The 12,814-nt window shown below is 39.9% G+C and overlaps 1 protein-coding gene across 9 annotated transcripts in view; it reads left to right on the forward strand.

The window, feature by feature from the left end:
- CCDC15 (coiled-coil domain containing 15) overlaps nucleotides 1-12,814 on the forward strand; it is a 124,520-nt gene that overhangs the window by 59,309 nt on the left and 52,397 nt on the right. For 8 of the 9 annotated variants that reach the window (XM_049856683.1, XM_049856686.1, XM_049856688.1 and 5 more), the window contains 2 exons: nucleotides 3,162-3,254; nucleotides 4,669-4,772. In XM_049856683.1, coding sequence (XP_049712640.1) covers nucleotides 3,162-3,254; nucleotides 4,669-4,772 — 197 coding nt within the window. Of the gene's footprint in view, nucleotides 1-3,161; nucleotides 3,255-4,668; nucleotides 4,773-6,762; nucleotides 6,908-12,814 lie in introns of all 9 variants that reach the window. The other variant, XR_007513604.1, reaches the window with a different exon arrangement.

The following is a 12,814-nucleotide window of genomic DNA, read 5'->3' on the forward strand; positions in this document are numbered from 1 at the left end:
TATCATCGTATCTTCCTCTCCGTATGTAAGGTATATGATTTCATTCCTTAGTCCCTCTTTATTATTTTAATGTTGTCTTCTTTATATAACAGCACTGTTACCCTGTTTGAGCTTTTTTTTTTTTTAATACTCTTGCTTTGTTTTTTTTGATTTCCGTCTGGGTTGACTTCTGGTTGTTCTGCCCAGTGTTCTAGTCTTGGTTTGATACCTGATATTATGGATTTTCTAATCAAAGATCTCCCTTTAGTATTTCTTGTAGTTTTGGTTTGGTTTTTACAAATTCCCTAAACTTGTGTTTATCTGGAAATGTCTTAATTTCACCTTCATGTGTAAGAGACAGTTTTGCTGGATATATGATTCTTAGCATGCAATATTTTTCCTTCAGTTTTTTAAATAAGTCATCCCATTGCCTTCTTGCCTGCATGGTTTCTGCCAAGCAGTCCGAGCTTATTCTTATTGGCTCTCTGGATTTTTTTTGTAGGTGACTTTTCGTTTATCCCTCGCTGCTCTTAAAACTCTCTCTTTATCTTTGGTTTTGGGAAGTTTGATTATAATATGTCTTGGTGAATTTCCTTTCAGATCTACCTTATGAGGAGTTTGATGGCCATCTTCTCATCTTTCACAATATCAGGGAAGTTTTCTGCCAATAAATCTCCAGCAATTCTCTCTGTATTTTCTGTTATCCCTCCCTGTTCTGGTACTCCAATCACTTGTAGGTTATTTCTCTTGACAGAGTCCCACATGATTCTTAAGTTTTCCTCATTTTTTTTTAATTCTTTTATCTGATTTTTCCTCAAATATGTTTGTGCCAAGTGATTTAGCTTCGAGTTCAGAAATTCTGGCTTCTACTTGCTTAGTTCTGCTCCTCTGACTTTCTACTGAGTTGTCTACTTCTGTAATTTTATTGTTAATCTTCTGAATTTCTGATTGCTGCCTGTCTGTGGATTTTTCCAGCTTATTAAACTTTTCATTATGTTCCTGAATAATCTCTTTAATTTCTTCAGTTGCTTTATCTGCGTGTTCCTTGGCTTATTCTGCATATTGCCTCATTTCTTTCCTGATGTCTTGGCCTGTTAAAAAACCTATCGTTGTCAAGTTGATTCCGATGGTGTCTTGAAGGGTTCTGTATATTAAACTTTTGTATTCTGCATCTGGTAATTCAAGGAATGCACTTTCATCTAAAACATCCCTGGATGCTTTGTTTTGAGAGCCTGTTGAGGTGATCGTGGCCTGTTTCTTTATGTGACTTGATATTGACTGTTGTCTCTGAGCCATCTATAAGTTATTGTTGTAGTTTATGCTTTCTTACTGCATCGTAGCTGCTCGCTTTGTTTTGTTTTGGTATACCCCTATGGGTTGCTTGAGTGAGCTAGCTTGATTATTTTTACCTTTGGAGCTGTGGTGTCCTGTCCCCAGCTGGCTAGAGCTGTTATCAGGTATGTCAGTCTAGGAGTCCATTCAGTTTTCTTGTATGAATTCAGCTCAGATTTCCAGGTAGCCGATCATCAAGTGTGTGTTACAGTCTCTGTCCTACAGTCTTAGAGGGGCAGGGGTGATCGCCGTATATACCGATATCTGATTGCAGTAGGGGGTCACGCTCTGAACAAGGCAAGGGGCTGAGAACCGACCCCCGAGTGTCTCTGAGGAAAACGCATCCCTGTTCCCTAGAGCGTGCTGGTGGGTGGGTTCTGCAGATGAACCATGGGCACCCAAAGTTTTTGGTTGTAAGGACTGAGAGGTACCAGTTATCTTTGGACCCCTGTCGCAGGTGGCTGGGTGACCTGAGTAGAGCTACTAGTCCTTAGGTCCCTGATGTGGGTGGGTGAGGATCTTATTTAATAGGCAAAGCAATGTCAAACGTCAAACACCCACCTCTCCACCGCACAGCTGAAATAGTTGGAGTTTGCCAACAAGGGCCTATTCTCCTGAGATAGGCCCACATAGGTCCATGCAGAAGGGAAAGATGCTAAAGGTCCACGGACAGTTTATGCCTGGATAGGGGCCACTTCTGTCCTGAGCTCCCCCTGTTAAAGGAGCTAGCAAATTATCTTTACCCCCATTTGCAAATTTTTTCCTTCTACAAGGCTGGGAGAATGGCTCTAGGTGCTCACCAGGGTCTATCCCAGGCCCAGGGATTCAGCCGCTGAAGCTGGCTTGGTGGTGAGGAATGCGGTAAAATATATGCAAGTATATTTGCCGAGAGCACTGTTCTTCTCAGGTTCCGGAGGTGTCAGTAGGCTGTGCGGCTGGCTGCTTCTCCCTGAGGAAACTGTGGCTGGACACTAGTACTAGCCCGCTGCCACTGCCGCTCCGGGAATGGTGCCTGAGGTCTCCCTGCGATTCTGGTCTGGTAACTTCTCTCCACTTCTGAACAGTCTCTTCCTCCCCCTACCCCTCAGTTTGTTGTCTAAGCTTGCCTTTGATGCTTAGGGCTCCCAGCTTGACAGGAATATGCTCATTTCACTTGTTTTTTTTGGTCTTTGTTGTAAAGAGGGCTTGCTGGAAGCGTCTGTCTATTCCGCCATCTTGGCTCCGCCTCGAAATACTACTGATTTTTGTGTTTTGTTCTAATATCATGCCACTTTGCTGAAAAATAAGCAACTTTTAAAATAAAAAGATAAAAGTAATTTCTAAGCTTTAATTTCTAAACACAATTTTAGAGATCATAATTTGACTCATGTAATGTTCAAGTAGGTATACTAAGTTATGTGTAAGCCTTTCCTAATGATTGGAGCAAGGAGGGGACAGATTAGCCTCAGTTTCCTCCTTGCTATGTAAGTTGATTGCTATATTTTCGGGCCCTTATTCTCTGGACTTACCTCCATCAAGAGAGTTGTATGAATGGAAAGTGAGTGTAGATTTGAGATTTTAAGGGATCTGACTTTATATCCTGTGTTCAATCCAGGCAGAGTGATTTTAAGTGACCGCTTAGAAGAACTTTTATTACAGACATATTGATTTCTTACTTGTTTATCCATCTCTTTGATCTGAATCCCTTTCTTTGTTTTATTGATTTTTGTTTGGTTAATTCCTTCTGAAACTGCTTCCTTTCATTCTTTTTTGCTTCATTCTTTTATATATATATATCAATAGACAAAAATTTCAAAGGAATACCAGCTTTTGGTAATTTTGTCACTTTGTGCACCTGGACTTTCTAACAGGTTTATGACACAGATCAATCAGGACTGAACACTGATTTCCAAGCTCTGCTGGCACTTCAGTCTGGACTAGATCAAGAAGAAGACAAGAAAGTGGTATGTAATGATAGAATTGCTTGTGGGCACCAATATTTCTACTATTAAAAAAAAAAAAAAAAACCAAACCTGTTGCTGTCGAGTCAATTCTGACTCATAGCGACCCTATAGGATGGAATAGAACTGCCCCATAGGGATTCCATGGGGCGCCTGGTGGATTCAAACTGCCTACCTTTTGGTTAGCAGCTGAGCTCTTAACCACTACTTCACCAGGGTTTCTGTCTGCCATAATAGTATACGTGAAATTGGAAGGAATTTGTGTGTTATAACGCATTAAGAGCTAATATTATGAAGTCCACAGATGAGGGCGTAATCACGTGAGTCATTTTTCTAAACTCCTAGGATTTAGGGTACATTGATGTGAAATCAGAGATGTGATCCTAGTGAATTTCTCCAGCAAGTGTCTGTTTGCCACAATAATGTATTTAAGGGAAGCATTTTAATTTAAAAACACGTTGCTGTGGAGTCGACTGTGACTCATAGCAACCCTACAGGGCAGAGTAGAACTGCCCTATAGGGTTTCCAAGGAGTGACTAGTGGATTCGAATTGCTGACCTTTTGGTCAGCAGCTAAATGCTTAATTTAGGGCTCCCTTCTTTTCATTTCAATCTAAAGTTAGTTTAAACCAGCAGTTCTTCATCCTGGCCATGCACCGGAATCAAATGTGGCACTTTTTCAAAATACAGTTGCCTAAGTCCAGCCCAGATATACTGAATTAATACTTGAAAAGGTGCACTTGGAGCACCTGTGTTTTTTAAAAATACCGCATTTTTATGATGCATCTTTGCACCGCCCTAACATACACATAGATGTGTTTTTGCCTTTTGAGAAACTTGAGTCCTTGAAAGAGAATATTTAAATCCAGATGTATGAACAGATCACACACAAGGTAGTAGCACTTGCTTTTATTGTCCTTGGTCCCTTTAAGAATCTGATGTTCTAATGTACCTCAGCCCTTCTATCCCCCTTTTCCCTGTGGTAGGCCAGGCTTAGAGTATGCTTTTGTGGCATGGTTTTCATTTTGAAAAGTTAAAGTGACTAGTGTTCTCTTGTAAAAATACCTCTCACATTCTTTCTGTGGCTCTGCTTTTATGGGACTTAAATATAATATATATCATATAATATATGATCATTTCCTCAAGTGCTGTTGACAAGGGACTGTACTAAGGGCATACTAGTTTATTTTTCTCTCTGGTTTGTCTACAACACCTAATAGCTATGTGCCTGATCTATATAAAACTCTTGCTGTACATAATATTATCATGAGTCCCTATAAACAGAAGAGAATTAAGGACTTAGTCCCACGTGACTTCTCTATCATATAGTTTTCTTGTCTGTGGCACAAGGGTATATTCCTTCTTTGAAAAGTCCTCTTGAGAGCAGAATCATAACAATTATAACTTCTTTCCTTTAGCGTCAAAAGCAATACCTGAGATACAAACGACTTTTCATGGATATTGAGCGAGAACAAGTAAAGGAACAACAAAGGCAAAAAGAACTTAAGAAGAAAATTGAAAAGTAAGCTCTTTGATCCTCATTGTGAGCCTTGAATTACTAGTTAAGATGTTTTAGGAAGTTAAGGTTTAAAAATAATCAGGCAGTGGTTTTGCCTTCTGATCTGTAGTGAAAACAACTTATTTTTTAATTGTAAAATATACAAAACATAAAATTTGCCATCTTCAGGTGTACAATCCAGTGGCATTAATTACACAAACAATGGGAAAGAACTGCTTTTGGTCTGGGTAAGAGTATTGAGAGACGGCGAACAGTTATGCTTTTTAATATACAGGTCTTCACCAAATTCCTCAGTAGTCTCTTTTTTTTCCTTTCTTTTTTAATTTTATTGTGTTTTAGGTGAAAATTTACAGCGCACATTAGTTTCTCATGCAAAAATTTATATGCAAATTGTTTTATAACTTTGGCTGCAATCTCCACAATATGGCAGCACTCTTCCCCTTTCCTTTTCCACCCTGGGTTCCCCGTGTCCATTCGTCCAGGTTTCTTGTCCCTTCCTACGTTCTCATCTTTGCTTTTGGGCAGGTGTTGCCCATTTGGTCTCGTATACTTGTTTGAGCTAAAAAGCATATTTCTCACTTGTGTCATTGTTTGTTTCCAGAGGGCTGTCTAATCTTTGGCTGAAAGGTGGACTTTGGGAGTAGCTTCAGTTCTGAGTTAGCAGGGTATCTGGGGGCCATAGTCTTGGGGGTTCCTCCAGTCTCTGTCAGACCAGTAAGTCTTTTTTTGTGAACATGAATTTTATTCTACATTTTTCTCCTGCTCTGCCCAGAATCCTCTATTGTGATCCCTGTTAGAGTGGTCAGTGGTGGTAGCTGGGTACCATCTAGTTCTTCTGGGCACAGGCTGGTGGAGGGTGTGGTTCATGTTGTCCATTAGTGCTTTGGACTGTTTTCCTTGTGTATTTGGTTTTCTTCATTCTCCTTTGCTCTGAATATGATAGGACTGATAGATGTATTTTAGAGCTGCTCGTAAGTTATTTTAAGACCCCAGATGCTATTTACCAAAGTAGGTTGTAGAACCTTTTCTTTATGAACTATGTTATGTCAGTTGACCTAGATGTCCCCCAAGACCATGGTCCCCAGCTCTCAGCCCCAGGGACTCGGCCCCTCAAAGTGTTTGGATGTGTCTAGGAAGCTTCTGTGACTTTGTCTTGGTCAAGTTGTGCTGACTACCCCTATATTGTTTGTTTTCTTTCCCTTCAACAAAGTTAATACTTGTTTGCTGTCTAGTAAGTTATTTCTCCTCCCTACCTTGTAACCATCAAAGATTGTTTTTTTCTGTATATAAGCCTTTTCTTGATTTTTATAATAGTGGTCTCATCAGAATTTGTCCTTTTATGATTGACTTACTTCACTCAGCATAATGCCCTCCAGATTCATCTATGTTGTGAGATGTTTTGTGGATTTATCATTGTTCTTTATCATTGCAGAGTATTCCATCATGTGTATGTACCAAAATTTGTTTATTCGTTCATCTGTTAATGGGTACTGAGGTTGTTCCACCTTTTTGCTATTATGAATAAAGCTGCAATGAACATGGGGGTGTGCACTTGTCTATTCATATGATGGCTCTTATTTTGCTTAGATATATTCTTAGGATTGGGATTGCTGGATTTTATGGTATTTCCACTTGCATCTTTTTAAGTAGGTACCATATTGTTTTTCGTAGTGGTTGTAACATTTTATATTCCCACCAGCAGTGCCAAAGGGTTCCAATCTCCCCTCAACATCTCCAACATTTGTTATTTTCTGGTTTTTGATTAGTGCCAGTAATGTTGAGTGAAATGTAGTTTTTTTTAATAATTTTTATTGTGCTTTAAGTGAAAGTTTACAAATCAAGTCAGCCTGTCACATATAAGCTTATATACACCTTACTACGTACTCCCATTTACTCTCCCCCAATGAGTCAGCCCACTCCCTCCTTCCAGTCTCTCCTTTCGTGATTGTTTTGCCAGTTTCTAACCCCCTCTACCCTCCCATCTCCCCTCCAGACAGGAGATGCCAGTACAGTCTCAAGTGTCCACCTGATCCAAGTTGCTCACTCTTCATCAGCATCTCTCTCCAACCCATTGTCCAGTCGCTTCCATGTCTGATGAGTAGTCTTCGGGAATGGTTCCTGTCCTGGGCCAACAGAAGGTTTGGGGACCATGACCGCCGGGATTCTTCTAGTCTCAGTCAGACCATTAAGTCTGGTCTTTTTATGAGAATTTGAGTTCTGTATCCCACTGCTTCCCTGCTCCCTCAGGGGTTCTCTGTTGTGCTGCCTGTCAGGGCAGTCATCGGTTGTGGCCGGGCACCATCTAGTTCTGGTCTCAGGATGATGTAAGTCTCTAGTTCACGTGGCCCTTTCTGTCTCGGGTCATAGTTATCTTGTGACCTTGGTGTTCTTCATTCTCCTTTGATCAGCTGGGATGAGACCAAGTGATGCATCTTAGATGGCCGCTTGTTAGCATTTAAGACCCGAGATGCCACAGTTCAAAGTGGGATGCAGAATGTTTTCATAGTAGAATTTTTTATGCCAATTGACTTAGAAGTCCCCTTAAGCCATAGTCCCCAAACCCCCGCCCTTGCGCCGCTGACCTTTGACATGTAGTTTTGATTCACATTTCTTTAATGGCTAAGGATCGTGAGCATTTCCTCGTGTGTCTGTTAGCTGCCCGAATGTCTTCTTTGGTGAAACAACCTCGGTAGTCTTATCAAGCTTCATACTGCTCCTTGACTTCTAAGGAATCCTTAAACAATTATAATGAAATCTCATAGATCAAATATTAGGATTCATTTTATCAGATATTATTGACCTACTATGTGTAAGGCACTAAACAATGTGCTAATTAAATGTGACAGTACTTTGAAATTTGTGAAGTGCTATAAAAGATAAGGCAATAACACTTTTCTTTTGTAATATTATATATCATACATGGGGTGTGATAAGTTATTTTGTTTGGCCTTTTCCCTTGGCTCTTTGGAAAAACAGCTTGGGAGATTTTCCCCCTAAGCCCTGAGGAGGTGTTACCTTTGCCCTAGTTCTTTGAAGAAGCAGCTTGGGGTAGGGGGTGGGCTCCCAGGTTGTTTTCTTCCCCAGAGGCTTTGTTACTTTTGCCCAGGGGCTTTCCCAGGTTGATTGACATTTCCTGGGTAGACTACAAACAACTCGATGTTTAATACTTTTGTCTGGTAATTAACAAGACTTGAGGTGATTGATACCTCATAGGTAATTGAGGATTGATTAAACTCTGGTCTGGTGAGGGAGGCCCTGCCTTGTGACTAATGAAAATCAGGATATATAAATGGCTGAAACTGAAATGCAGATGTTGGAGAGAGAGATGCTGGCTAAGAACTTAGCTGGCAGAGCAGCAGAGTGACATGGGAGCTGAGTGGTCTCAAAGCTGCTACACTGGCTATGAGGTGGGCCTGTAAGCAGTGGAGAGCCGATGGCAGAGAACAGCTAAGAGAGCTAAACAAGCTGCTACACTGGCCGTGAGCTGGGCCAGTTAGCAGTGGAGAGCCTTATGGCAGAGAGCTACTGCTAGGAGAGCAGCAGCTTAGAGAGTTGTGTGAGCTACTGTACTGGCTATGAGTTGGGCCAGTTAGTGGCATATAGGCTGATGGTGGAGAGGCCTGACAGTGGAGAGCAGCTGAGAGGGCTATCCTTCTCGTAATCTTCTCTGCGCTAAAGAAGGGTTGGATGTGCATTCCACTTCAGGGGACCCTTCCAGACCTTGACTGTATGTTCTCTGATCCTGATCGTGAGTTGTGGCTGTTACTTCCAAGTTGATCCTGATCCCAAATTGTAGCCTGTTACTTCCCTAATAAACTACATAACTGTGAATATGGTCTGTGAGTTCTCTGTGGCCATTACAATGAATTATCAAATTTAGCAAAGAAGTAGAGAGTGCTGTGGAGGGAACAACTGGTGTCAGAAATGGTGAAGAAGTTGGAGAGTGGAGATATGTCTGACTTCCGCCTCATAGGAACCAGCTTTGTGCTGATCCTGATTTTTATCCCACAGGAATTTAGACAGTTTCTTTTGTTGCATTATAATACAATAACAGAAATAGCTACAGGGTTATTGTAATGTGCTAACAGTAGGGTCAGGTAGCCTAGTGGATAGTCTTTGGACCTAAAGGTTTACTAATTTCTTTTCAATGGTCCTTCAACTCAATGAAAGCAAATAAACCATTTTTATTAGTAACACTTTCCTTCAACATTATTTAGTCTTCTTTCATTTTAATGGGTGATTACTTTTATAACAAGTATTCTTTATTTAGAAAAGGTGTTCTTTTAAAAGGCAAGTACCCCTGGTGTAGTAACCATAGCAAAGGAAATATTTATTGAGCTCTGTTAAGTGCTTTGCCTTGTATTTTCATTCATTTATAGTTCATTCATGGAATCATTCATTCAAGCCTTCCTCTAACAAATGCAGGCTTATGTACTTATGTACCTTACATCTAAATATTTAAACACTATAAAAAAAGTTAAAAACTGTTAAATAAAATATATTCTTTATTTTGATGAACAGGATTTCATAATGACCAAGAAGGTCAGTTTCCAATTTAGAATTCATAGGCTCCTCTGAGTTTTTTTCTGAGTTACATGCTGGAACATGGCAGCTTGGGGAGAGAGTCCCCAGCCCACCCCGCTTCTCCTCCTACCCATATCTCCATTTTGTATTATAAAGAATCCTGAATACATGCTTGGGCTCACCCCAGCTCAGAGAGCCAAGCGCTGTACACGATGCCCTGCAAATAGCCATCCCATATTTACCCTTTGAGCCTAGGTACACGTCAGAGGGGCACTCTGCTCTCAGGAAGACAAACCTAGGAAAGAGGACAGTGTATCCCCTGAAAATGTCCTTGGAAAGCTGGAGTAAGTAGATAATCCTAAGAGCCTGAGTATCTGAAGCAGGTCTAGAAGGGCAAGCATAGGTTCTAGATGAGCATGTTCTTTTAAGTACAGTGTGTATTTCAACATGATTTGTACCAGGCACAGGGCCACTGCTGGGGGATGTAAAAACCAGCAGAACTTTTGGTGGTATTGAAGGACTGAAGTAACAAAATTAGAGACTTTAGGGGTCTCAAACACACCATTAGTTTTCCTCTCCAGGTACACTCTAAATTCTAAAGTTGTGAAAGAAAGAATGCTAAAAAACTAAACTGAACACATCTGAGCAGAGGGAAACTTTCTATAGTCTTTGGGCAGTGAGGAGATTCAGAGTAGTTTTCAAACCTTACTACGGTGGAGGAAGGGAGTGAGGACCCAATGAACATACCTGGCTTTCAGTTGAAAGCCATGGAGAGGTACATGCTGAGAAGATGGTCTAACCAGCTATAGAATAACCCTTAAAAACCCTGTGCCACTGAGTCAATTCCAACTCATAGCAAATAAGCCTTACTCAAATGCAAAACAACCTTGATTATGATGTGCTTCTGATTGGATTAAGGTGGTGACCCTGCACTCTGTCTGCCTAGCAGAGAAAAGGGTGAACATCTCTGGTGATAGATAACATCACATGGAGCCTGTAGGAGTATCAAGATTGAACCAGACGACCAAATTAATTAGTAATTACTTCAGTTACCAATTTCTTGTCAATGCTGTTGCAACTCAATGAAGAGTCATAAGATGTTTAATTAGTAACCCTTCCATGTTCAGAAGCTAGAAGGAAACAGCAAATCAAACCAAAATAAAGAAAGTCATAAAGAGTAAAAATCAGTGGAATATAAAACAAATTTGCAGCTGAGAAAATCAACAAAGCCAAAAGTTGATTCTTTGAAAACTTAGTTTTACCAGGAGCATATAACTTTTATTAATTACTAAAAAGAAAAGAGAAAACAAAATTTACCTATATTAGTAACGAAAAAGGAAGCATAACTATAGAGCCTTAACAAAAAAAACTGTTGCTGTTGAATCAATTCCGACTCATGGTGGCCCCACGTGTTTCAAAGTAGAACTGTGTTCTGTGGTATTCTCAGAGCCTTCAGGCATTAAAATGAAAAGAGGACATTATGAACAATCTTATACTAAAAAAACTGAAAATTTTGATAAAATGTTGCTGTTGTTAGATGCCATTGAGTCAGTTCTGATTTGTAGCAACACTGTATACGAGAGAATGAAACGCTGCCTGGTCTTAAACCGTCCCCACAATCACTGTTAGCTTGAGCCCATCACTGCAGCCCCTGTGTCAATCCATCTCGTTGAGGGTCTTCTTCTGTTTCGCTGACCCTTTGCCAAGCATGATGTCCTTCTCCAGGGACTGATCCCTCCTGACGACATGTCCAAAGTATATAAGACGCAGTCTCGCCACCCTTGCTTCTAAGGAGCATTCTGGCTGTACTTCTTCCAAGACAGATTTGTTTATTCTTTCAGCAGTCCATGGTATGTTCCGTACCCTTCGCCAACACCATAATTCAAAGTTGTCAATTCTTTTTCAGTCTTCCTTATTCATTGTCCAGCTTTTGTATGCCTATGAGGCTATTGAAAACACCATGGCTTGGGTCAGGCTCATCTTAGTCTTCAAGGTGACATCTCTACTTTTTAATACTTTAAAAGTGGCCTTTGATAAAATAGACAAATTCTTTTAAAAAGAAAATGCTAAAATAGAAGAAGAAATAGAAAATATGAGTACCGTATTTTTATGCAAATAATGTATTATATGTTTTGTTGCCAGCCACACCCTCCCCCCCACAAGGTATTTTTGTAAGTATACTATGCTAATTTTTTTTTTTTTTACAGCAACATAGACAAAATGGATAAGCTAGGACCTCATAAAGATTAAAAACTTTTGTCCATCAAAAGACTTGACCAAAAAAATGAAAAGACAAGCTGCCCACTGGGAGAATATCTTTGGAAACCATGTATCTGATAAGAATGTAATAACTAAAATATATACGAAACTTTGACAACTGAACAAAAAGACAAATAACCCAACCATAAAATGGCAAAGGACTTGAATAGACATTTCGCCAAAGAGAAAACATCCAGAATTTCTGGAGGCATGGAGGCTGGATGAACCACTGAAACCGTTGCCTTGAGATAATCTTTAAACCTTAAACCAAAAATATCTCCTGAAGTCTTCTTAAAACAAATTAATAGTTTACCTTAACTAGTAAAAAATGTCTGCCTTGAGAGTAGCAGGATAAAGATAAACATACAAAAATCAGTTGGATTCCTATACATCAATAAAATGAACGATGAAAAGGAAATCAGGACAACAATACCATTTTTAATAGCCCCTAAAAAAATAAAATACTTAGGAATAAATCTAACATGGGATGTAAAGGACCTATACAAAGAAAACTACAAAACAGTACTGCAAAAAACCAAAAGAGATCTAGATAAATGGGAAAACATGCCGTGCGCATGGATAGGTAGACTCAACATTGTGAAAATGACAACTCTACTCAAAGCAATTTACAAATACAATGCAATACCAGCCCAAATACCAACAACATTCTTTAGAGATGGAAAAACTAATCATTAACTTTATGTGGAAAGGGAAGAAGCCCCGGATAAGTAAAGCACTATTGAAGAAGAATAACGTAGGAGGACTTGCACTGCCTGACCTCAGAACCTCCTCTACAGCTATTGTAGTCAGAAGAGCCTGGTACTGGTACAACGGCAGATACATTGACCAACAGAACAGAATAGAGAACCCAGACATAAATCCATCCACCTACAGTCACCTGATCTTTGACAAGGGCCCAAAGTCCATCAAATGGGGAAAAGACAGTCTTTTTTAACAAATGGTACTGGAAAACCGGATGTCCATCTGCAAAAAAAATGAAACAGGACCCATACCAGATACAAAAACTAATTCAGAATGGATCAAAGACCTAAATATAAAGCCGAAAAATATTAACGTTCTTTGAAGAAAAAATAGGATCAACACTAGAGGCCCCAGTATACGGAATTAACAGGATACAAACCATAACCAATAACACCCAAACTCCAGAAGATAACCTAGGCATTGGGATTTTCTAAAAATTAAACACCTATGCACATCAAAAAAGACTTCACCAAAAGATTAAAAAGAGAACCAGCAGACTG

The sequence above is a fragment of the Elephas maximus genome, chromosome 17, assembly GCF_024166365.1.
Source record: "Elephas maximus indicus isolate mEleMax1 chromosome 17, mEleMax1 primary haplotype, whole genome shotgun sequence".
Taxonomy (NCBI): domain Eukaryota; kingdom Metazoa; phylum Chordata; class Mammalia; order Proboscidea; family Elephantidae; genus Elephas; species Elephas maximus.